Below are 23,822 nucleotides of genomic sequence, written 5' to 3' on the forward strand. Positions count from 1 at the left end.
CTATCTATCTATCTATCTATCTATCTATCTATCTATCTATCTATCTATCTATCTATCTATCTATCATCTATCGTGTGTGTGTGTGTGTGTGTGTGTGTGTGTGTGTGTGTGTGTGTGTGTTCCCTCTTGAGCCATTTCCAAAAACAGTTGAGGGTTGGTGGGGGTTTTTTTGTTGTTGATGTTGTTCTTTCTTCTTCTTTGGGTGCTTTTTACCATATTTAAATCAAGAGTCATTTCAGGTTCCCAGATAAATGAAGCTCTTTCGTCCCTCTGCTGTGGCTCCCTGTCAGCTGAACCCACCACTGGCTGGTCCCGCCCCTCACCCTCCCCTCCCAGTCATTCCTCGCCTGGCCTGAGAAGGTAAGGGCGATGGCAGGTGATGGAGACTTGCTCCATATTCCAGAGCGGGAGCGAAGCATCCTTGTACTTGCCATATCTCACAGGTGCTTCTTCCAGCCCTTGTTGGTGCTGCACACACCTTGGTCACTTGGGGAGACACGCAACTTGCTCTCTGCTCTGAGACACTGGCTTGGCCTGGCTGCAGCCGACCCCGCTGTTATTACCACCTCAATAATCTGCCTGCTGCTCTCACAGCACCTTGCACAGCACAGTTAAATTTAGTGTGCTTCACAATGGGGGAGATGGTGTCCCCTCCTCCTCCTGGAGCCCATTACGATGCAGAGCATAAGTCACAGCCAGGTTGGGCTAGTGTCTCTGGGCAGAGAGCAAGTCATGCATTTCCCCAAGCAACCGAGGTGTGCGTAGCAAAAAGGGCCAGAAGAAGCGCCTGCGAGATATGGCGAGTATAGAGGTGCTTTGCTCCCACTCTGGAATATGGAGCGAGTCTCCATCCCCCACCATTGCCCTTACCTTCTCAGGCCAGGCGAGGAGTGACTGGGAGGGGAAGATGAAGGGTGGGGCCAGCCAGTGGTGGGTTCAGTGGACAGGGAGCTACAGCAGGGAGTTGAAAGAGTTGCACATAGCTCTGGAGCCGCAGACACCTGAATTAGAGAATGCTGTACTTTTGATAAATAAAAAAAGTTTTTTATTCATCTGAATTTATATTTCTACAGTTCAGTAACTGGTTAGTTTACAAAATCTTGATTTAAAACATCTGCTACTTACAGCTATTTTTGTTTGGTACAGAGCACTACATGTATATAATTTCTAAATTTTTGCTTTGGAACCAACACAATAATCGTTGAATGATTCCTAAAATCCCTTGCCATTCATCATGCTGGCTGTGGTTGATAAAAGTGTAAATCTAGAGGGCAAAGTTTGTTTTTCCTGACCTAGCAGTAACAAACAACAGAGTCCTATTTATTTGTTATTATGCTATATGCTTTATTTAGGGCTTTTCTTATTGGACATATTATTTTTTAACACCTCCTTTTCTCTTTTCTCTTTCCTTTTTCAAATGGAAGACAATGACCCATTTGCAGCCTAAAAAGTCAATTTAATCTAGTGCTATTACTTGAATTCCAAAAATATTATAACTAAAACATCTACCACATTTTAAATAACCCTGGGGATTGGCCAATGATTACAACTTATCTCAGATAATATTAATCAAGGCAATATTAATTAAGGTGCTGCTTAAAAGTTTGTGAACACTTATTGAATTTTCAATATGTTTGCATAAATGTGACCCAAAATGTAATATGTTGTTGATCCAAGCCCTAAAACCAGATAAAAAGAACCCAATTAAACAAATTACTCAAAAACTTTATATTTGTGATCCTTGATAAAGTTAATAGACCATGCTTTTATGAAACTGTACAACAAGAAGAAGGTGCAATGGATGTTTAATGTGATGGGATTTATAATACAAATAGATCTGATTGGTAACTTATTCTATAAAGAAGATGAACAGACATTAAATCAGGAAACTGATTTGGATAATTTTTTTCTTCTGAATATATAAAAAACCTTTGCTAAGATACAAGACAAATCTGTTAATGTCCTAAAGAATTTTTACTTTGAAACACAGATAAACAATAAATTACTGGAACGTTTTTTGAAGAAATCAAATAATATTTTTAAAAAATCAGAGATGATTTATGAGATTGACTTGTTCAATTAGGTTTTTAAAAAAGAAAATAGTTTTATCTGGTTGTCCTTACTGGACTTTTATGGATAAAGATTGATTGACAATGTATTTGGACCTTATTTTATCTAAGAAATGAACTATAAGAAGATGGCAGATTATGAAGAAAATAGTTATATCTGGTTGCCCTTACTGGACTTTTGCTGATAAACATTAATTAACATAGCATTTTTATTTTATTTCTTTTATTTTCCCACAGATGAGCTGTGGAGAGAAGAGAGATTATATTTTATTTAGAGACGGTGATAAACTATTAAAATTGTTTTACCTGCTGCGATGAAGAGAGAAACTATTTTATTCTTTCCGTGTGTAATACACAATACATACTTTGGAAAAAACATTACACTTGTTCAAAGTATATTGTTTATTCATTGAGGGAAATGGTCTTCAAATAGAATTTTTATTTTCTTAATTTTGAAGCTTTCTAAATATTAGAATGCTTATATTTTGAAATGATTATGAATCAACTATGTATCAAGGTTTATAACATTACAATAAAAGGGGAAAAATACTGAACACTAGTTTGGTGTAAGAAACTGTGAGTTCTAGTCCTCCCTTGGTCATGAAAGACAGCTAGATGACTTCAGGCCAATCATTCTTTCTCAGCCCAACCCACTTCACAGAATTGTCACTGTGAGGAAAAATAAGACAAAAGAGTATTATATACTTTTGCTACCTTGAGCAATAAAGGGTTACAAATCTAATAATAATTGTTGACAAATGGATTGCTCCTTCCTTTGTCCTCTGAATTATTCTGAAAACTGGCACCCTCCAGGAATTTATAGCAATAACAATAGCATTTAGGCTTATATATCACCCCTTAGTGCTTTATAGCATTCTTTGGGTCGTTTACAATGCCAGCTTATTGCCCTCAACAATCTGGGTCCTCATTTTACCAACCTCAGAAGAATGGAAGGCTGAGACAACCTTGAGCCCTGCCAGGATCAAACTCCAGACTGCGGGCAGAGTTTGGCTGCAATACCACACTTTACTCACTGTACCACCACGGTCCTTTTATTTATTAGCATAATTGGCTTAATTTACGAGCATAGTGTATTTAACACTACCAATTATTTCTAAATTCAAAATACCTTGTATCCTTATATATATTAAATATGATATAATGCTAATTATACAGAAGCTGATTAATGGGAAAGAAATGAATATTCATTTCAGAAATCCAATCCACTGGCTAATCTGTAGTCCTGAAGATATTGTTAAATTATATCCTCCTGTGATTATTTGTTTTTGGTGCCTTTGAAGTAGTGTTTGGCGACTGACTGGACAAGTCCCTCCAGTTTTCTTTGCAATGTTTTTCAGAAATGGATTGCCATTGCCTTCTTCCTAGGACTGAGAGAAAGGATTGGCCTAAATTTGTTCAGCTGGCTTTGTGCCTTAAGGTGCAACTAGAACTCATGGTCACCAATTTGTAGCCTGATGCTTTAACAACTGCACCAAACTGGGTCTTTATCATGCATTAAAATATTTTATTGATCAAGATAACAAAAACACAGAAAGCTATATTTTTTGTTCATTAAAAAGCACTTTGATACATACTTTGGGATAATCCAATTCAAAGAAGGTTTCCAAGTTGTTAATAAGGTTAGGATCAACACCCTTTAAAGGCTTCAAAAGTGAAACACCTGGAAGCTTGCTATATGGTTGTTTATCTGTTGCTTTCTTGTTGAGTTGTAGGTGCCTAAAAGAAAAAAGTGCCATTTAAGAAATGCAAGAGTAAAATGATAATTAAACTTTAAACATTCCTACACAAATATTCATGTTTCCGTTGTCACAGTTTCATTGCTGGAAAAAAATGCAGTAGCAACTTTTAAGCATACAGATCTACTCTAACTAAAATACAAAAAAAAAAAACAACATTAAAGGAAACCTCATGCAAAAATATGTAATAATGCTGTAAGTCAAAACATTGATACTTTCACATCCATTCCATATTCCTGATTGCACTAATGTCCTGAAGATGAAAGGGAGAAATAGATGAATAGGTCAAATATTTTTATTTTATTCTAGCAGTCTATATTTGAGAGATACAATACCGACACTTCTAATCTCCTGTCTCAGAAATTAACATGGTTCAAAAAGACAAAAAGATAGAATTAACTCCTTTATTCACTCCATCATCCTGAGAAAAATCCCTCGTCATATTTCACTCAAAAATAAATCCAAACAAGGAATTTTCTGTTACAGAACATTAGTAGAGGATATTCTACTGGCAAATCTATTCAATTCACGTTAATCATTAAACTCTACCCTCTTCTTCAGAGTCTGGAGATTTCTTTTTTTATATAACTAAATGTATGTTTTACTAGATGTTTAGAAAAAAAATCATTTCCCCAAAAAAACCATCTACACTTCAAAAATAAATTCCATGCATTACTTCAGCAAACTTATCAACAAAAAACAAAATATGCAATATGAACAATTTCATTGTAACAGTAATCATGACCTACTTATAGTAGTTTAGCACCAAGAATGTGTAGAACATTTCAAAACAATTTCAAAGTTGAAACACTTCATTTTTAATATGAACAGATTATGAGTTTTTCAGAATACCTTGAAATAGCTGTCTCCAGTTCAAGATACTTCCAAAATGCTAAAAAAATGTCTGTGTTTTAAAAAACTGAAGTGTTTTAAATTTAAATAGAATGAAAAATATATTAAACATCTCTATTTAGCACTACCTGCAAATATGAACAATGAATACAAGAGTACCACAAAGAATAGCCTACAGTTATAAAATTTATACTGATGTTCAATTTTTGTCACAAATATAGATTTGTGCATATGTGTATGTATTTGTATATTAATGTTACAATATTACAGGTGTTCCCTTATAATATACACATGCATGATTAAGGCATAATTTCAACCCAGCTATTATGATTGGTTCCCCAAAATATAAACAGGATTGTATATAATTAGTATTTGAATAGGAGACCACTAGAAAATGTTGAACTATAGTTTAGACTGAGAAGGTGAAATAAATCTTGGAAGAAGACAGTGAAAACTATTTCAATATTTCTGCCAAGTAAATTACATAGAGCAGGTGTTAAGGTCAACTGGAAGAGACCTGAATTTTTTATTTCCATATAAATCACATGTACATGCTAAAAGAACAATTACTGAGAATACCAGTAACCAGACTGAACTTGGACACATTTTAGCAAACATCAAAAGCTGCACTATGTACGTACTCTAGCTGGGAATTAGGCAAATAATTAACAATCTTAGTTTCTTCAGGCCAACCAAGAATTTTTTTCAGAGCTAGGTTGATGTGCTCTTTTTTTTTTTAACTTAAGTGGAGTTTTACTAAAATCCCTATGAATCAAAGATTGTGCCCCTGCTGCACTGGAGCCTCTGAAACTACCACCCACATGCTACAGGATATTACATTTACAAGAAGCTGCAGATACCAAATTAGTTAACTAATTGTATCATCCTTTCTCATTCCACCCATCTCCACGCTGGCTTGGAGTTGTAGTAATCCAATTCAACTGGCAGATGCCAGGTTGGAAGGCTGGATAGTTAAAACAGCTATTTTTATCTCGGGTTTCACCTTAGCCAGCTTCCCAGGCATATAATGATTCCTATATTTAGAAAAAAAAACTACAGGCCAGTTACAACTAAGCAATACCCAAATGAGCAATATGCATTGTTTTATATACTAATAATATAATATACTAATAATATATACTAATCATAATCCATATCAGAATTGGTAACCTCTGATAACTTGTACTAGCTCCCGAACATCAGTAGAATACTTTTCCTTTCAACTAATTAAATGTAGTCTTTGCTACCCTGAGGTGATGACATTTCTTCCTTTCAATGATCTGCAAGTCTGTTAGAGAATGCACTTTCCCACATACCTAGCAGATAACCCATACTTAACTAAAGATTTATTTTCTCCAAAACTGAATCCTGTTCTCTCAGCAATTCTCATCTGCCAGGGCTCCATAATTATATTTCTTAACTCTTTTGCTACAAGCAAGCTATTTTGTACACTTTTCCATTTGAAGGTTTTATTTTTCCACTTAAAGTAGAACAATGTTGAAAGGCAATTTCTCCTATGTGTGAAACAAAATTTCATTTTAATTAAGATATACCTAAGATATTTAAAAATATACTAAACTGCCTGTGTTACACTCATAGATCTATCTAGCTCACTGTAATCTATAATAAAAATTATTTTGTAGCTCAAATTGCAGATGCCCAGGACTGAACCTGGAAACATCTACATCTGTCAGGCTATAGACCTTCCTGCACAAAATATAGGCTTATTTTCTACTTTTTCCCATTTGCTCTTTGTCTTACCTGCTATAGCAACTTAAGTTGCCCATTTTATATTATTTGAAAGCTACTTTCTCTTTGAATAGTAACGGTATGTGCATTAAAATGTAATAGTACAAAAAAGAAAAAAAGAAAAAAAAGCAGGTTTTTATCAATTTTAAGCCACAGATATTGAATCCAAATCAGATAAGCTACTCCATCTTCATTAGAGGAGAGCAAGGAAATACAATATACCTCTGTTTGAGGCATTTATAAATATTGGTTCCTTTGGTTAGGAATCAACAAGTTTCATTAATGACGACATCTCATTCACAGAGAGTTCATACAGTGGTGAAAGAAACTTTATCAATTCTTCAGAACAATCTGAATCCTACAGAAGTGTGACCTACAATTTAATGTGAGCTTCATCTACATCCTATTAATATTTGAAGAAGGACAATTTAGTGCTTGGAGAATATACATTAATTTACTGAGAGTAAAAACTGCAACACAGACTGATTTTTTTCTAGGCTAGTGGTTGCTTTTTTCTTACAGCATGCAGCATTCATTCCTTTTTGCATTCCTTTCTGCTTCTCTTTTCTCCACTTCACCAACTTTTGGTATCTGGCCAGATTTACAATTTGTACCAGGGATCAGCAAACTACAGCCCAACAGCCAAATCCAAGCCATTTCCTGTTTGTCTGATGTCCTCAAGCTAAGGATGGACAAGTAGGTGACAGATACTAGGCCCAAATCTCAGCCAAACTCCCAGGGAGAAGAGCAAGCCAAGAGGCAACGGGCTAGAGCAAAGTATCTAAGGCAGCAGGCTATCAATGGCCTTCTTGCTGGCAGTCCTGTGCTGTTTTTATACTACACAAACTCTTTATCTTAATCAATAGCATTTGTTTTTTCTCCGGTAAGCTCTTTCTCTGTAAGCTTTACAAGCCCGTTCATTTACTACTCTCTCTTTAATGCGTTACCCTCAGCAACACCTTCAAGTCAAAGTACCTAACTGTAGAAAGCAAGCGCTGTTTAATTTAACTTTTCAAAAACAATACTAGGAGCTACAGACCACATCTACAGTTTAGGAACTGCAAAAGGATATTCGGACAACCATAGTCTGATTGTCTTTTAATACACGTTACAGGAAAGATTGCCTGGAATTTCGCCTGCTTAATTCATTCAATGTCTCAGAATGAGAATGTATCTATATCTTTATCTATTAACTATACCCCTAGCCATATAGCTATGCATCTGTATAGCTTTAGTAATATTTTGCTAAGGTTTATCACAGCATGTATACATACACAAATACACACACACTCATGCTGCAAGGTAATAATAATAGACTCAATTTTTTCCTCTACCAGCAGTACCCATCGATTATAGTCTCCTTCTGGACGTGACTCCAGGGATTAAGTGTGGGAGGCATGAGAGATCCAAACCCTAAGGACTCCTTAGTCTAAGGGCATGGGTAGAACTGACTCCAACATCAAACGAACCTAGCCATATAGAAAAAAGAACCACTGCAAAACAGTGCTTCCCATCTCTAATCCTTGCAGCCAATCCAGAAGGATACCATGGTTGATTGCACTGTAAGCCACCAACAAATTCAGGTCCTTCTCTATCCCAAGCACTCAAAAAATCATCCACAAGCACAACAAATGCTATCTTAGTACTGTAACCTGGCCTGAATCCAGATTGTTATGACTGTAATTGAGCCCGGAATTACGATCATAAATTATGCCAACTATACTGCAATTGTTAACTAAATCCTTTTCTACAATCAGTGTTTTTTGCCAGAAAGTAGACATGCTAGTTTCCACCCAAAAAAAGTGGGGGTAAAATCACGGTCACATGATTGTGGGATGCTTTAAGTGGCCATAAATGCAGGCTGGAGCAAATGCAGCAAACGCTCAAAATGCAATCACAACTGTGGGGAGGGTGCGGGGGTTGGAACTTCAAATCTGAGTCATAAGTATTTGTTTTGGGTCAAACAATTGCTAAGTAAAAGGTCAGAAGTTGAGGACTACCTATATACATGTCTGGGAAACTTGGGGCATTCTGCAGAAAAGAAGAGGGAATTTTGAACTGAATAGTCACCAACATTCTGCTTTTCTTATTGAAATGCAGGAGGAAGGGATATTTCACGTTTTTTTTCCTCTCTGTAATCCTTGGCTTGATCCTGACAAATTTCAAAAAGAGAGGAAGCATTTTAGTCACATTTCCTCTTAAGGTATCACTGTATCACCACAGTACCAATTGAAGATAACCTTTATTGTCATTTTCTTTCTGTGAGTATACTGCCAGATTTTAAAAAATGAAATTGTGATGCTCACTCTCAAAAGTGTGTGTGTGTGTGTGTGTGTGTGTGTGTGTGTGTGTGTGTGTGTGCAAGTCTTGGCATATTTGGGTCTTTTCCCATGTAAGATTGAGATTTCTTGGTGACGTTTCGACGAGGTCCCACTAGTCATCTTCAGGTGTCTTCGGCTTCGTGCTAGTGCGAGCAAAGTGTGATCGGAGATGCCGTCTCTCTATAAATACTGGTGGGGAGGTGTGGAGTGCTGGCTTTGTTGTTGTAAGCGGGTTGGTAGGCTGTGTTGTTACATCTTGATTAGTTGATGGAGTTGATGTTTGCAGATTAGTCAGCTGTTTCGTAACAGCTGTGTGGGCGAAGTCCTAGCTGTGTGCCCATTAGTTTTTTGTGTTGTAATGACCATATATGTATAGATAGATCGATAGATATATAGATATAATACAAATAAATGTGTATTATCATACACATGTGGTACAAATACAAATGTGTCTATACCATACACATAAATGCACATACATATATATATGCTACACACACACACACACACACACACTAATCACAGACCATTTAGAATACATAGCAGAAAAAAAGAGTTAACAAGATGGATACTATATGGCAATGATGCCTAACCCTTTTTTCCTTGGGTGCCCAAAGCACGCACCCACGTGCCCACACCCATAATACAATGCCCCCCACATGCCCTGCCCCCCTGCGCATGTGCACGTAATCCCCCCGTGCTGCCCTGCCCCCCGAGAAGACGCTTGCAACCCCCTGTGCTCCCCATCCCCCACCCATGTGCATGCGACCCCCCCCAAGCCCTGTTTTGGACCTAGCAGACCTCCCTGAAGCCTCCAGAGGCCGGAAACAGCCCATTTCTGGACTTCTGGTAGGCCTGTTTTTCGCCTTCCACAGGCTCCAGAGGCTTTCTTGGAGCCTCCAGGAGGGCGAAAACTGTCTCCCCCTGCCCTCCGGAGGCCAGAAAAGCCTGTTTCCAGATTTCCAGTAGGCCCGTTTTTCATCCTCCCAGAGCCTCTGTGCAAGCCCTGTACTTCAGGGGTGGGTTCCATTTACCTTTACTACCGGTTAGCAGTGGGATCGCACGTACACGCTTCTGCGCATGCACAGAAGCTTCTGTGCATGTGCAGATCACCCATGATGACATCATGGCGGGTGGGCGGGGCTTCCCACCAATTTCACTACCAATTATATAGAACTGGACAGAACCGGGAGCAACCCAGCACTGCTGTACTTACCTAGCATCCAAAACGGGCTGCGTGGAAACTCCTGGGAATGATGGGGTGGCAAATGCATGCGCATGCGTCTCCCGCGTGCACGGCAGAGAACCAAAAATCAACTGGCCAGTAGGAGGTGCGCATGCATGCGCGGTGGAGTTGATCTAGGGCTGTGATGGCAAACCTATGGCACGGGTGCCAGAGGTGGCACGCGGAGCCATATCTGAGGGCACACAAGTGTTGCCCTAGCTCAGCTCCAGCACACATGTGCCCACTAGCCAGCTGATTTTTGGGCCTTCCGGGCCCACCGGAAGTTGGGAAATGGGCTGTTTCCGGCCTCCGGAGGGCCTCGGGGGTGGGGGTTGAGGAAGGCCTTTTTTGCCCTCCCCAAGCTCCTAGAAAGCCTCTGGAGCCTGGGGAGAGTGAAAAATGGGTCCAATGTGCCATTGCATGCCAAAAGCGGGGGGGAGCGCGTGGGAAGCATGCGCACGTGCGTGGGAGGGTGGGGCTTGGGTAGGCATTGAATTATGGATGTGGGCATACACGCACACAATTCCCCCGTTTTCCCCCCACTTTTGGCACGGGACGGCAAAAAGGTTAGCCATCACTGATCTAGGGCAACGGTTCACGTGCCCACAGAAATGGCTCTGCGTGCCACCTGTGCAATAGGTTCACCATCATGGCTATATGGTATAAATCTAGTTGTTCTGCTTCAGATACTGCGAAGCCTCCTTCCAGAAGATAACAAAGAAATCTTCACTTCTTGAAGATATGAGGACATTTTTAAAAAAATATACTTGGCCAGAAAGAGTATCAACATTATTATTTCTTCTAGGGCTTGGGCAGGGCCTTGAAAGGTGTTCCTTAATGTACAATCTCCCTTCTTCCATTCAACAAGAACTTAAAAGAAGTTCATGAAAATTATTGTAAGATTACTATACCTGCAAACTTTTATTAAGAAACAGAAAAGCTAAAACTTGATTTTAAAATTCCAAATGAAAAGTTTATTTATTTATTTATTTGTTCAACTTGTATGCCACCTTTCTTCGAAGACTCAAGGCGGCTTACAATGCATTTAAAAACCATATATAAAAACATTAAAAATTAAAACATTAAAAACAATTAAAACCCATTCACACCATTCATGGCCGGATCTCGCCAGATCGCAACAGCGAGATCAACGGCCTCAGGCCTGCCGGAAAAGCCAGGTCTTCATTGCTTTTTGGAAGGCCAATAGGGTGGGTATGGTCCGGATCTCAGGAGGTAACTGGTTCCAGAAAGCTGGGGCAGCCACAGAGAAGGCCCTCCCCCACGGGGCCGCCAGCCGGCATTGTTTAGCTGACGGGACCTGGAGGAGACCAACTCTGTGGGATCTTACCGGTCGCTGGGAGCTATGCGGTAGAAGGCGGTCTCGAAGAGAACCTGGCCCTGAGCCATGTAGGGCTTTAAAGGTAATAACCAACACCTTGAATTGTGACCGGAGATCAATAGGGAGCTAGTGCAGCTCGCGGAGAATTGGTGTAATGTGGGTGTACCTAGGTGCACCCACGACGGCTCGCGCGCCTGAATACTGAAATGTGTCTACATTTCAATATTATATTGAAATGAAGACACATTTCCCATAATTTAAAGCAAATAAATTAGCTGCTACATACAAAAAACCTGAAGTATTTTTTCTTTGGTACAAAATGGTGTTCAAGTTTGCAATTAGTAGAGAAGAAATGATTGGAAAGATGGCATTTTTAGTTTCTATCACTATTGTGTGTGGCTAGTAGTCTAGATTCCCAGGAAGGAGGGGGTAAAATAAGAGGCAGCTCTATCCAGATATTTTGTGTGAGAGAAATAGAGAGCTCCTCGGTGATAGTTCTGAGTATATAGTAGAAATGGTTAGTAGAATGCTGCAGTTTGGCAAGATTCTGCCTATAAGTATGGATCAATAAAGAGTCATCTTAGAAGAATCACCACCAGTCTTTCTTAGTTTTGGGGCCTGACATCTGTCAGCTAAGAAAATAGTATCAAAGTTCAATGAAAAATCATTGTGAACTTATGATTAGTTGTTTCAGTAACAGGTTTAACACTTAGAAATGTAATTCAAAAATCCTCTAGTCTAGTGCATCTTTATAAAAGAAGTTCTTCACTATCCCTAAACCTAGGTCTTTTGAAGAGCACAGTGGGTTGAGGTCAGAGAGAAAAATATCACCTCTGTAATCAGATTTGTTTCAAGATTTACAACTAGGTAGATATTAGCTGTATCATTGGTTACAAGGCACTTTCATACATATCATTTTAAGAAAGATGGGCCCAGATTCTTATGTAAAATGGTCAGTTAGTTAAATTGGTATTCCTTTAACATCTATGCATTACCTGAAAGAAATCACCTTTTTTCAGCTATTGTTGAGATGTTAGTAAGCTTGTATACCAATCCTGGAACTATGTATTTTACAAAATCACTACCTCTTATTAAAAATAGAAAACATACCTTAACAAATTAAACAGTTTCCACTACAAAATGGAATTTATATACATATACATACATACATACATACATACATACATACATACATACATTGCAAAGTACTTTCAGTGAAACATCCAATCAGATGTACAGTATTCCATTATGTGCAGTTTTGCTTTAGGAAGTATATATCCTAGAAATGCCAGATATCAGCCTGCTTGGAAATAAAAACCTTGATTAGGTAATTTTTGACTTCTAACTCTAAGACATATATTGAAAAATTGACATATGGAGACTGCATAGGATATAGGCTTTGAAGCCTGATTTAAAGTGCTGGCTTTAATCTCCAAAACTCTATAAAATTCGGCATCTATACACTCACATTATACTCACATTATCATTTCTCCCAAACAGAAATAATCTGCCCTGTACAACCATTTTAAGAAGGGCTTGTGAGAGTCTCTTCCCACTCCGTTAGAAAATGAACAGAAGCCCAGGGACTTGCATTCCCAATGGTGATCTCCATATACTGGAATACCTGGGGTATGGGGAATTTCTACCTTGCTTGTATTTCACTTAGCAATTATGAACTTATTCTTCCAACAAATCCAATCGGTAGATTAGGGTGGGTCTTGAGAATAATATCTGGATTGAGTTTGACCCTGTTTCTGTCAAGGAAGTAGACAGGATTATGGGCAAACTTAGTTCCTTCACTTGCTTATTGGACCCTTGTCCCTCCTGGTTGGTTTTGGCTGCCAGGGAGGTGACTAGAGACTGGATCCAGGCAATTATCAATGCTTCGTTGAGAGAGGGGAACTTCCCCGCCTCTCTTAAGGAGGCGGTGATTCGACCTCTCCTCAAGAAGCCTTCCCTGGACCCAGACTCACTTAATAACTATTGTCCCGTCTCCAACCTTCGCTTCATCGCAAAGGTTGTTGAGACTGTAATGGCGCAACAGCTCCCACAATTCCTGGAGGAAACAGAATACCTTGACCCATACCAATTGGGCTTCCGACACGGACACAGCACGGAAACGGCATTGGTCGCTCTGGTGAATGATCTCTGGCGAACTCGGGATGGTGGTTGTTCCTCTATCCTGGTCCTACTTGACCTCTCAGCAGCTTTTGATACCATCGACCATGGTATCCTACTGCAGCAACTTGTGGGGTTGGGGGTGGGAGGCACTGTCTTACAGTGGTTCTCCTCCTACCTCTCGGGTCGCTTTCAGTTTGTATGGGCGGGAGGGCAGAGATCCACCCAAAGGCCCCTAAATTGTGGGGTGCCTCAGGGGTAGGTTCTCTCCCCTCTACTCTTTAACATCTATATGAAGCCACTGGGTGAGATCATTCATGGCTTTGGGGTGAAATATCATCAATATGCTGGATACCCAATTATACATCTCCACCCCAGACCACCCCAGAGATGCCCTTTCCATGATGTCCCGTTGCCTGGAGGCGGTACGGCCCTGGATGGGCAGAAACAGACTCAAATTCAATCCCTCCAAGATTGAGTGGCTGTGGATGCCGGCATCTCAGGTTTCAGAGGCCCCATCACTTTTGATAGATGGGGAAAAACTTGCCCCCGTTGATAGGGCTCGCAACTTGGGTGTCCTCCTGGATGCTCGGCTGTCCCTAGAAGACCATCTAACGGCTGTGACCAGGGGGGCCTTCGCACAGGTTTGCCTGGTGCGCCCGTTGCGCCCTTTCCTGGACCAAGATGACCTTCACACAGTCACTCATGCCCTGGCTACTTCCCGCTTGGATTATTACAATTCCCTCTATATGGGCCTGCCCCTGAGATGCACCCGGAGACTCCAGCTGATCCAGAATGCAGCCGCACGGGTTGTTACAGGAACCCCTCGTTATTCCCATATAACACCTCTCCTGCGTGAGCTGCACTGGTTACCAGTGGTTCTCCAGGTCCGTTTCAAGGTGCTAGTTCTCACCTATAAGGCCCTACATGACTTAGGTCCGGGATATTTGCAGGACCTTCTCCTGCCTGCCTCTCACCGTCCTGTTCGCTCACATAGGGCCCCTCTCCTCAGGGTTCCAACGGCAAGCCAATGTCGTCTTGCTATGCCCAGGAGTAGGGCGTTCTCTGTGGGTGCTCCCACCCTCTGTAATGAATTACCTACCGAGCTCCGGACGGCTCCTGATCTCCGTTCCTTCCGTCGGGACCTGAAGACTTGGCTGTTCAAACAAATAGGCTGACTCTGATTCCGGGCTTTATTATTTACTATTAATTAGTTATTTGGTTTTAAAATGGGATTTTATTGTACTTGTTTCTTAATTTCTGTTCGCCGCCCTGAGTCCTTCGGGAGAATGGCAGCATATAAATACATGTAATAAATAAATAAATAAATAAACTTATTCTTCCAAGAGGCTTAGGTATAGAAGGTAATTTTCTCAATCATTCATATACAGATAGTCCTCAATTTACAAACATTCATTTAGTCACTGTTTGAAGTTACAAAAGCACTGAAAAAAGTGATTTATGACTGGTTTTCACATTTACAACTGTTGCAGCATCCCTATGGTCTCGCAATCAAAACTTTGATACTTGGCAACCAGCTTGTATTTATGACAGTTGCGCTGCCCCAGAGTCAAATGCTCACCATTTGTAACCTTTTCCAGCAGCTTCCAAAAAGCAAACTCAATGGGGGAAGCCAGATTTGCTTAACAACCGTATGATTCACTTAACAACTACAATAATTCATGTAACCACTGTGGCAAAAAGGTTGCAAAATGGGGCAAAACTCACTTAACAACTGCCTTGTTAGCAATGGAAACTTTGGTATCAATTGTAGACATAAGTCAAGGACTACCTGGATACATATTCTTACATTGAATATGTATATATTGATTAAGGAGAAAATATTGTATCTAGGCAGATTTTCAAATATTTACTATACAGCCAATTTAGTGTAGTGGTTAAGGCACCAGGCTAGAAACCAGGAGACTGTGAATTCTAGTCTCACTTTAGCCATAAAATCCACCTGGGTGACTTTGGGCACTCATTCTCATCCCAACTCACCTCACAGGATTGTTATTGAGGGAAAAATAGGAAAGGGTGTGGGATATGTTCGCTGCCTTGTGTTATTTGTAAAAATAATAAAGATGGAGATTGTATGTATGTACAGTATGTATGTATGTATAAACTGATTGTCAAGATTAACATTGGGATGCCACATATGACAAGGAGATCAATGTCTTGTCAGTACACACTAATAAGAAATGTCTGGTTAGTTAAATGAGTCATCTGCACTCCCACTTTCTTTCTCTACTAATTCCAAGAGAGGAGGAAGATAAAATAGTACAATTTTCTTAGAATACTATGAAAATTGTATAATAAACCCTAAAAAGGCAAAGTGAGTTAGGAAGGGATGGTAGTAAAAATCGTGCCATTCCTTTTATCAGGATGAATTCCAATTAAAGTTTTTTACAAGTATCAAGAAATCAGAAGACATAGAATTTTTTTTAATCTTGCAAAAATAATAGACAGAAATAGAAATAAAAGAGTTACCAAGACTGAATTTAACACATCTTCTGATTGTGTTGCAAAAACTGAAGGGAAGGTAATTCTCATCAGTTTATAATTCCATATAAACTCCTTTTTGGATCTGCTGTAAATAGGACTCTGTTAAGAAGGCTCTATTTCAACTGCTTATAATTTCTGTAACAAAAAGATCTTGGAGGCTGAATATTTGGTCACCTGAAGAAAAATCTTATTAGGTCCAGGTGACATGGCTGGAATTTATTTGTAGGAACTGCAACAATGAATTGAATCTGAAATATTAAAATCAAGTTTGAGTAATCAGAATAAATTGCTTTATAAAAGCAGACAAGTTGGGATGGGAATAGAATGATAAGGTAAAGGTAAAGGTTCCCCTCGCACATATGTGCTAGTCATCCCCGACTCTAGGAGCCAGTGCTCATCTCCATTTCAAAGCCGAAGAGCCAGCACTGTCCAAAGACATCTCTGTGATCATGTGGTCGGCATACTAAACGCCAAAGGCACAGATTATGTGTGTCATGTATGTATTAAAGCTAAGCGCAATTTTGTGCTTAGCTTTAAACAAATAGGATTGTAACTATTAGAATTAGTGTCTGTAGTAGATCTTTTGTGTCTGTAGTAGATCCATTCATATACTTGTGCAATATTTGTATAACCCCAGTGTATGGATAGATATATTGCATACAAAAGGAAGAAAACATTAAGGAATTATGATAAATGAGGCATCTACAAAAATTGTAGTGCAACACTAGTAACAGAATTGAAAAATTGAAGAAATAAAGAAACTGGAATTATATAAAAATCAGATGAACAAAATAACAAAGGAGCCAAATTAATAGCATAATTAATAGAATAACAGCTTCAAGCAACATAATTTTAGAATCTACATAACGGCACCCCTGCATGGATAAGAACAAAATCAAATTGTTTGCATAGTGGCAGAAAACGAAGAAATGAAATCTAGTCAGCCAGGGGACTTTCAGTTGAAAATTGTGAAACAAATCAGTGATCATTGGTCAGGTTATCTATGGGACCACCTCTCCCTAGGGATATCTACTCATCCACCCAGATCATATAGGGTGGGCACACTTCTAGTTCCTTCCCTTAAACATTGATTAAATTTGATATAAGATGCATGGATACATACAGTAAAAGTTACAAATAAATAAATAAAATCATAATTGATGATAAATTTACAGGTTAAACTTTAAAAATTTCAGAGTGCAGGTGTGCCAGCAAGATTTGGAGGACATACAGGTAGTCCTCAACTTACAACCATTTCTTTAGTGACTATTCAAAGTTATAGCAGCACTGAAAAAAGTGTCTTATGATCATTTTTCATACTTACCAGTGTTGCAGCAACCTCATGACCAAAACTCAAATGCTAGGCAACTAGCATGTATTTATGATTTCAGTGTCCCAGGGTCATGTGATCACCTTTTGCAGCCTTCCCACAAGCAAAATCAATGGGGAAGCCAAATTCACTTAGCAACTAGCTTAATGACTGCAGTGATTCCTTTAACAACTGTGGCAAGAAAGGTCATAAAGTGGGCAAAACAGCTATTGTGCTAAGAAATTTTTGGCTCACTTGTGATTCAGGACTTACAGGACTGTACATTCTATACAGCTATAATAAAAGGGAGCAATGAAAGGATCAATTCTGTACATTGTAGTTAGGCAAATAAAGAAGCTATGTGAAGAGATACAAGATTCTGCAAAAACAAAACCAGAAATATCTCAAAATTTCAAAGAGGAAAATATTCAAGTAGTTTTTTGAAAAATCTATCACAATAGCCAAGGAAAGGCTAAAGATGAAAGTCCTGAGAAATATTCCCCAACTGTCTGTTATGATTATATTTCAGCCTGTATTGTTTACTTTTGTTTAATGATTTTTTTAAACCAATGTATATTACCTTAAGTTATTTCAGTTAGGCAGCCTATATATTGAGAAGACACTGTCCAACTTCCAAATCAGGCAAAAAAGAACAGTGAAAAATAGTTAAATCAGGAATATCAACAAATAAAGGGGGGAAAAGAGAATTGAGATTTTTTGTTAAAAAATCACAAGAAAGTGTACCGCTTGGGCAAAAATAGTCAGGAGTAATCACAAAAAAAAGCTCTAATAGGGTTACATTAAATAAGGTTAAAAATACATGGAAATACAATACTGAAACTCTTTACATACAAGAATATAGAATAATAGAAACATTTATAGAGAGGCTATATTCAGGAACCAACTTCACTAGGAAAAGATAATGTATGAGTCAATAAACCAGTTATCAAATATGGAAGCATCCAGCATACATGAACTATTCACTGAACTGTTTAAAACTGGAAGAAAAGAGTTTCTTTGTGCTAACAGTCCAATATCAAATAAGATTAGAAATATTTTTTTATTCTTTTATTGCTGCCACTTGAACTGATATTGTTGCTTAATGATATTTATCTTTGTGTTATAAACTGCCATGAAGTCATTCGCTAGGAATATGTGGTTATAAACCTGATAATAAATACATATGGAACAAGGCAGTAGGACATAGAGAAAAAGGAGCTGGGGAGGCAAGAGAATAAGCAAATTATTGAACCGCTACATTAATTTTACATGCACACAATGTGTAATATTAAGATCTTACAAAGAATAAAGCCATATATGGGGAGAGGAAATGCCAGATGAACAGGCAAGTTTAGGAAAAGGGACACAAGGTCAGTTCAATGGATCATAGAGAAAACAGAAATTTAAAAAGGAAGTTTTTTTTTAAATGTCTGGAGCAAAGCTTTTGTTTATCTGAAAGTGAAGTATATTAAGGAAAATAGGTGTGCAAAAACATCTGATTATTCTTCTGATGAACCTTTACCATACTTGTCCCTTACACTACTTCAAGATCAAAGAAATATAATAGCTCAGAATTGGAAAGAGAGTACTTCAGAACATTTTTCCCGTATCCAATACTAGAAAAGGGCACATCTAGAATTAAAATAGTAAAACACTAGGAGATATGCAGATGTTCCTTTATTAACTGAAAATAAAGAAAACTTGTAAAATATAAATCACTTAAATAAAAAGGAAACTAAAAGATCTTGGTTAATGTTCAGTATTAAAAAGGCACATATTATTCAACCAGTAAGATTAGTGAGCATACAATTGATGGCAAATAAGTGAAGGTAAGGCACACCTAGGAAGGTGGCAATTATAAACACAAAGAAAATCATGAAGAATGAGGATATTTATATCATAACCAAGACCAGAATAATTAAACCAATAGCTTTTTCACTGTAAAATACAATTGTGAAATATTGAAGAATAAGAAATAACAGGAAATAATGACATCTGCAAATGATAATGATGGCTTTGAAAGTGATTACTAAGAGCAACTTGAACTGCAAGAAGAACCAATCTATATTTCTGGGTGATATAATTTATTACTGCTAATTTGAAGTTATGATTAACAAACAGAAACTCACATATTTGACCACGTGATACAAGCAAATGATGGACTAAGAAAAAAAAACCTACAAATAGTAAGGTTGAGGGAAGCAGAAGATAGGAAAAACAATAGTTAGAACCAAAGTGATCAGTGGAATATCATTGGAGAAGCTATAAATTATCCTTAAAAATAAATTGAGATAGTATTTGCATAGTCACCAAGAGCCATTTAAGTAACTATTAAATTCCTGATATACAGTATTAGCATCTGAGTTACATATTAAGTGGGAGCAATTTTCCTGAAGTTGTACTCCAAAACTGTTTTGTCATTTACTACTTTACAGCACAGTAAAGAAAATTGCAAGAAATAAATTACATTAGAAATACATAAACAACTGCATTTACAAATCTCCATTTTATCAACTGTAACTGCCCTACACTTCTCTTGAATATTGCTACATAAATAAAACCTTAAACAGAATGCTATTGGGAGAACACTCTTTCCCCAACTATCTTCTTTTCAAAGAAAGTACCTCTGGCTGTTTTGCTTCATATAATGGAAAAGATACAGAGATCTATATATCTCCCCTGTTGTGAGGGAGCTGTTCAGAGACTACTGAATAAAAAGAGTTTGAATGCTAAAAATCAAACAAGGCCCATTCATTCATCCTCAAGCTGCTCCAATGTAATATCTGTTTTTTTATTTTAACAGGCTATAGGAATACTGAAAGAAAATCCCTTTCTTATAATCATCCACACGTACATTAATAATCAGTTAATTCAGTTGGGGATCAAGGATATTGAGGAAGGTGTGTGTTATAATCTCTGTTGGTCTCTGGCCTCCAAATGCACTGAGCTTTCCTAATCAGTATGCATGCAAATATGTAATGGATGTAGGAGTGTAGCCACTTTGACTGAGGGTGTGTGAATAAATGCCTTAACACTAAATTCCCTTTGCAGCTATCTTGCCTTACCACAAATTTGTTTTATGTCCTTCAACTAAGCCAGTATGAGAATATTTTTATTACATTGCTTCCCAATAGAGAAGAATTGTACATTTATTTCAAATTAGATATGCTGTTTGAATTTTAAAATATGTGATAGTTATGGCTAAATTGGCTTAGAACTAAGGTGCTTGAAATACTATGCTATCTAAAGAGAAATCAATCCATTCCATGCATTACTTTTCTTTTTGTAAAATCAAGACTTCAAATGGCTCAGTATTATGAAATACAGGATAATGCAAGTGTGTATATCTTTTTTTAACTCAAAATACTATTTTCTAATAGACTTATTATATAAATTTGTAAAAATTTATTCAAAACATGTTTTTAAAATCAATATCTTAATTCCTCATGCAATATATACTTATTTCAGCCAACTGGCCTATACAAAAACAATATTATTATTCTTTATACAGTAGATAAGCCTCTAGCTGTTAAGGGAAAGATGCAGAGGTTACTATGCTACATAGTATACTAACGCTATTTGTGCTATATACTAGTTACATTTTTTGCTCTGCTCTATAGGTATTACAATATGTATTGTCTCTTGAAACACTGTATATAAATTTCTTCTTTGCAGATTTTTGACTAGATTTAAAACAAATCTAGTCAAAATGATTGCATCACTGTTTAACTAATAAATCCTATAATAATCTCCATATTATAAAACCCAATTGAAATTCAGGCATATATAGATTTAATATTCTTAATTTTCTGCATGGAATAAATGGTTCCTCCTATCCTGTTAATACGACCTGCTTCCTTGTGCTAAGTTGCTATAGACAAAGACATAGGATTCAGTGGAAACTTCAAACATTACATTGTGCTTGAAGGAAGACAAACAATATAGCCACCAACACAGTGGATAATTTAATTTTCCATATCAATATTCAAATTGCTAAGTATAAATCAGTTAATAAGGAATTATCTCCTAAATATGATTGATGTTAGATCTCTTTTTAGCTAATCCTCTTTCCTTTCATAGAAGTTTTCAGTATTCAAGAGATTGACTAGCTTTTTACACTACAAAAATGTGGTATATTGTTCAAGAAATTAGAAATATAGCAGTCAAGTTATAAAAGCTAATTAACTTGTTTAAAGGAGAAGGACCAAGAACTCCTTCAGAAGTCTAATTTCAAATTCATTATTGATTTTAAGAGTTAAAATATTATCAATGTTTGATAATCAGACAGAAAAATCAGTTCAAAGGCCCCAAATGTCAGTGCCATCAAGAAATCATTGCATTTATTTCCAAACATTTTGTATAAGCCTGAAGGCAATTCATTATAACCAATGATTAGCAAAAAATTAGGATTTTATTTATGAGTTTAAACTGTGTCCCAATAAGTTTTCAGCATCTTCATCTTCTTCCAAGATATTCTTCCAAATATCTCAATTATTACCTTCCCAAGAAATCTGTGGCTAACAAATTTCTAGGCACTTATTTCATAATTTAAGAATATTTCAAGAAACATTTATTCATCTGCCCATTGCAATACAGCTACTGTAGAAATATGATAAACTGAAATGATGGGATTATGTCATACACCTTAAATTAATCATGCATTAATAGACTGCTTGCATAATAAAACCAGTCTCCCTTTAAATGGTGCTTAAAGTAAACTCAAAAGTGAAATCCATTCAGGCTTAACTCTCACTATAAAAATCCCACAGCTCCGTGATAGTTTAACAACAAGGAACCCGCAATTCTAGATTTTAAACACTAAAACTGGGAGATACAAACATGGTTCTGCCAAGTACCCTATGTGGGGGGGGGAGGCATCAAGTATGGCATTTATCTGGGAGAGAGAGAGAAAAAAATCACAACCGAAAGGTAACCGCGGCAAATAAAATGCCACCTCTTCGTTACATTATAGCAAAGCCAGCGCCAGATCTACCGCTTGAATATGTATGTATTACGAGACTCACTGTAACGCTTCCTCATGGATCCGCCGGCTTAAAGCAGGTAGACAAAAAGGCAGCCCAATAGAGCTTAGTATGGCAAGTAGCAGATTTAAAAGCATACCTCTCTCCCCTCCTTTCACAAAGGCAAGAAATGCAGGGATTCGTTATTGTTTATTAGCAGTAGCCAAATCTCTATGACTTGGCCCTTTTCTAGGTTGCTCTCCCAAAAGCAAAGGTCGGACTAGTTCCCGCAAAGGACAGGAGGGAGTAGGAAGCTCCAGGCGCTTTTAGCCCACCGACCGGATTGCAACTGTCAGCTGGTGATGACGAGAATCGCTGGAGAGCGCCCTAATGGTGGGGGGGGGGAGCTGTGAACACGGTACATGGCGGGAGGGGCGGAGGGGGGCAGTGCGGCAAGCGGACAAGCGGTGGTGGTTCTTCCCCCACCCACCCACCCCCAGGGTTGAGCAAGGCAGGTGCGTCGCCTCTCAGCTTGGGAGCTTTGTGTGGGTGGGTGGGTGGGTGGGTGGATGAGAGGGGGGCTGGCAAAGCGCGGAGGCACCGGCTACAAGAGAAGCAGCGCAATGGAGGGGGAGGAGGCGGCGGGAGGGAATGGGGAGGGGAGAGAGAGAACGACCCCCCCCCACAGTTTCTGCGCGCGCGGTGGCGATTCGGGGGGGGAGGAAGGCGAGGGGCAGCAGCCGAGCGGCCTGACTTACGTGTAGATGATGGACATGAAGTGCATGAGCCACAGGACCACGAAGAGGATGAGCCCGAAGACGGCGAGTCCTTCCAGGGCCAGATCCAGCATCGCCATCTCCGCCCGGCCACAGGGCACGGAGGGGGGAGCGGGGGAGGGAGGGGGGAGAGAGAGCGAGTGAGCGAGAGAGAGAAAGAAAGAGAGGGAGACACAGAGCGCTCGGACGAGCCGAAGCGGCCGCGGCGGCTGCGGAGGCTAGATAAGCGAGGCTCCGCCCCCCCCCCCTCGTTGGCTGCCCTCACGTTCCCCCTCAGACGCGACCGCCTTCGCTTCCTTTTCTTGCCTTCCTTTTCTTCCACGAGCCCCCTTCTCGCCCCGCCCTCCTCCGTTCTCTCTCTCTCTCGGCTGCCCTTCCACCCGGCAGGCGGCGGCGGCGGCGGCTGTTCCTCCCGACAGACTGCCTCGCGCTCTACCAGCCCCCGCCGCGGCGTTCGCCTCCTTCGCCGCCGCCGTCGTTTGCCGCTCCTCGTTCACGTTCTCCACTCTCCCTCTCTCTCACACACACACACGCGCGCGCGTACACTCATACATAAACCAAACGGCCTGGGCTCGCGCGGAGGCGCTGCTCAGGCCCCGCCCTGTGACTGTCATCTGCCAAAGCCACGCCCCCCTCACTCCTCCCTGTCTCTCTCTCTCTCTCGTTCTCAGGCTTTGACGCCGCGCTTCTTCTCCTGGAAGCGTGGTCCCGTTAAATCCGCCGCGAGGGTGTGCTAGCGGGTGGGGGGGGAGGAATGGGAGAGGGTTAAAAAAAAAAAAAAACAGGAGGTGAATCAGGATGTGGCGGGAAAGCAGGAAGAGGCGATGTCGTCATTTATTAT

General features: G+C 39.2%; 1 protein-coding gene across 2 annotated transcripts in view; it reads right to left on the bottom strand.

Annotated features, from left to right (window-relative positions):
• The window catches only part of UGCG (UDP-glucose ceramide glucosyltransferase), a 50,645-nt gene extending 27,137 nt beyond the window's left edge, over positions 1 to 23,508 (bottom strand). Inside the window, exons 1-3 of one of the 2 annotated variants that reach the window (XM_070938564.1) lie at positions 14,533 to 14,563; positions 12,510 to 12,612; positions 3,665 to 3,806 (exon numbers count right to left, since the gene is read on the bottom strand). In XM_070938564.1, the coding sequence (XP_070794665.1) occupies positions 3,665 to 3,806; positions 12,510 to 12,511 (144 nt within the window). In that variant the 5' untranslated portion in view covers positions 12,512 to 12,612; positions 14,533 to 14,563. Of the gene's footprint in view, positions 1 to 3,664; positions 3,807 to 12,509; positions 12,613 to 14,532; positions 14,564 to 22,963 lie in introns of those variants that run through there. The other variant, XM_070938563.1, reaches the window with a different exon arrangement.
• Positions 23,509 to 23,822: the final 314 nt, after the last annotated feature.

This window comes from Pituophis catenifer, unplaced genomic scaffold (genome assembly GCF_029215685.1).
Source record: "Pituophis catenifer annectens isolate HBS135680 unplaced genomic scaffold, rPitCat1.0.hap2 SCAF_2, whole genome shotgun sequence".
Lineage (NCBI taxonomy): Eukaryota > Metazoa > Chordata > Lepidosauria > Squamata > Colubridae > Pituophis > Pituophis catenifer.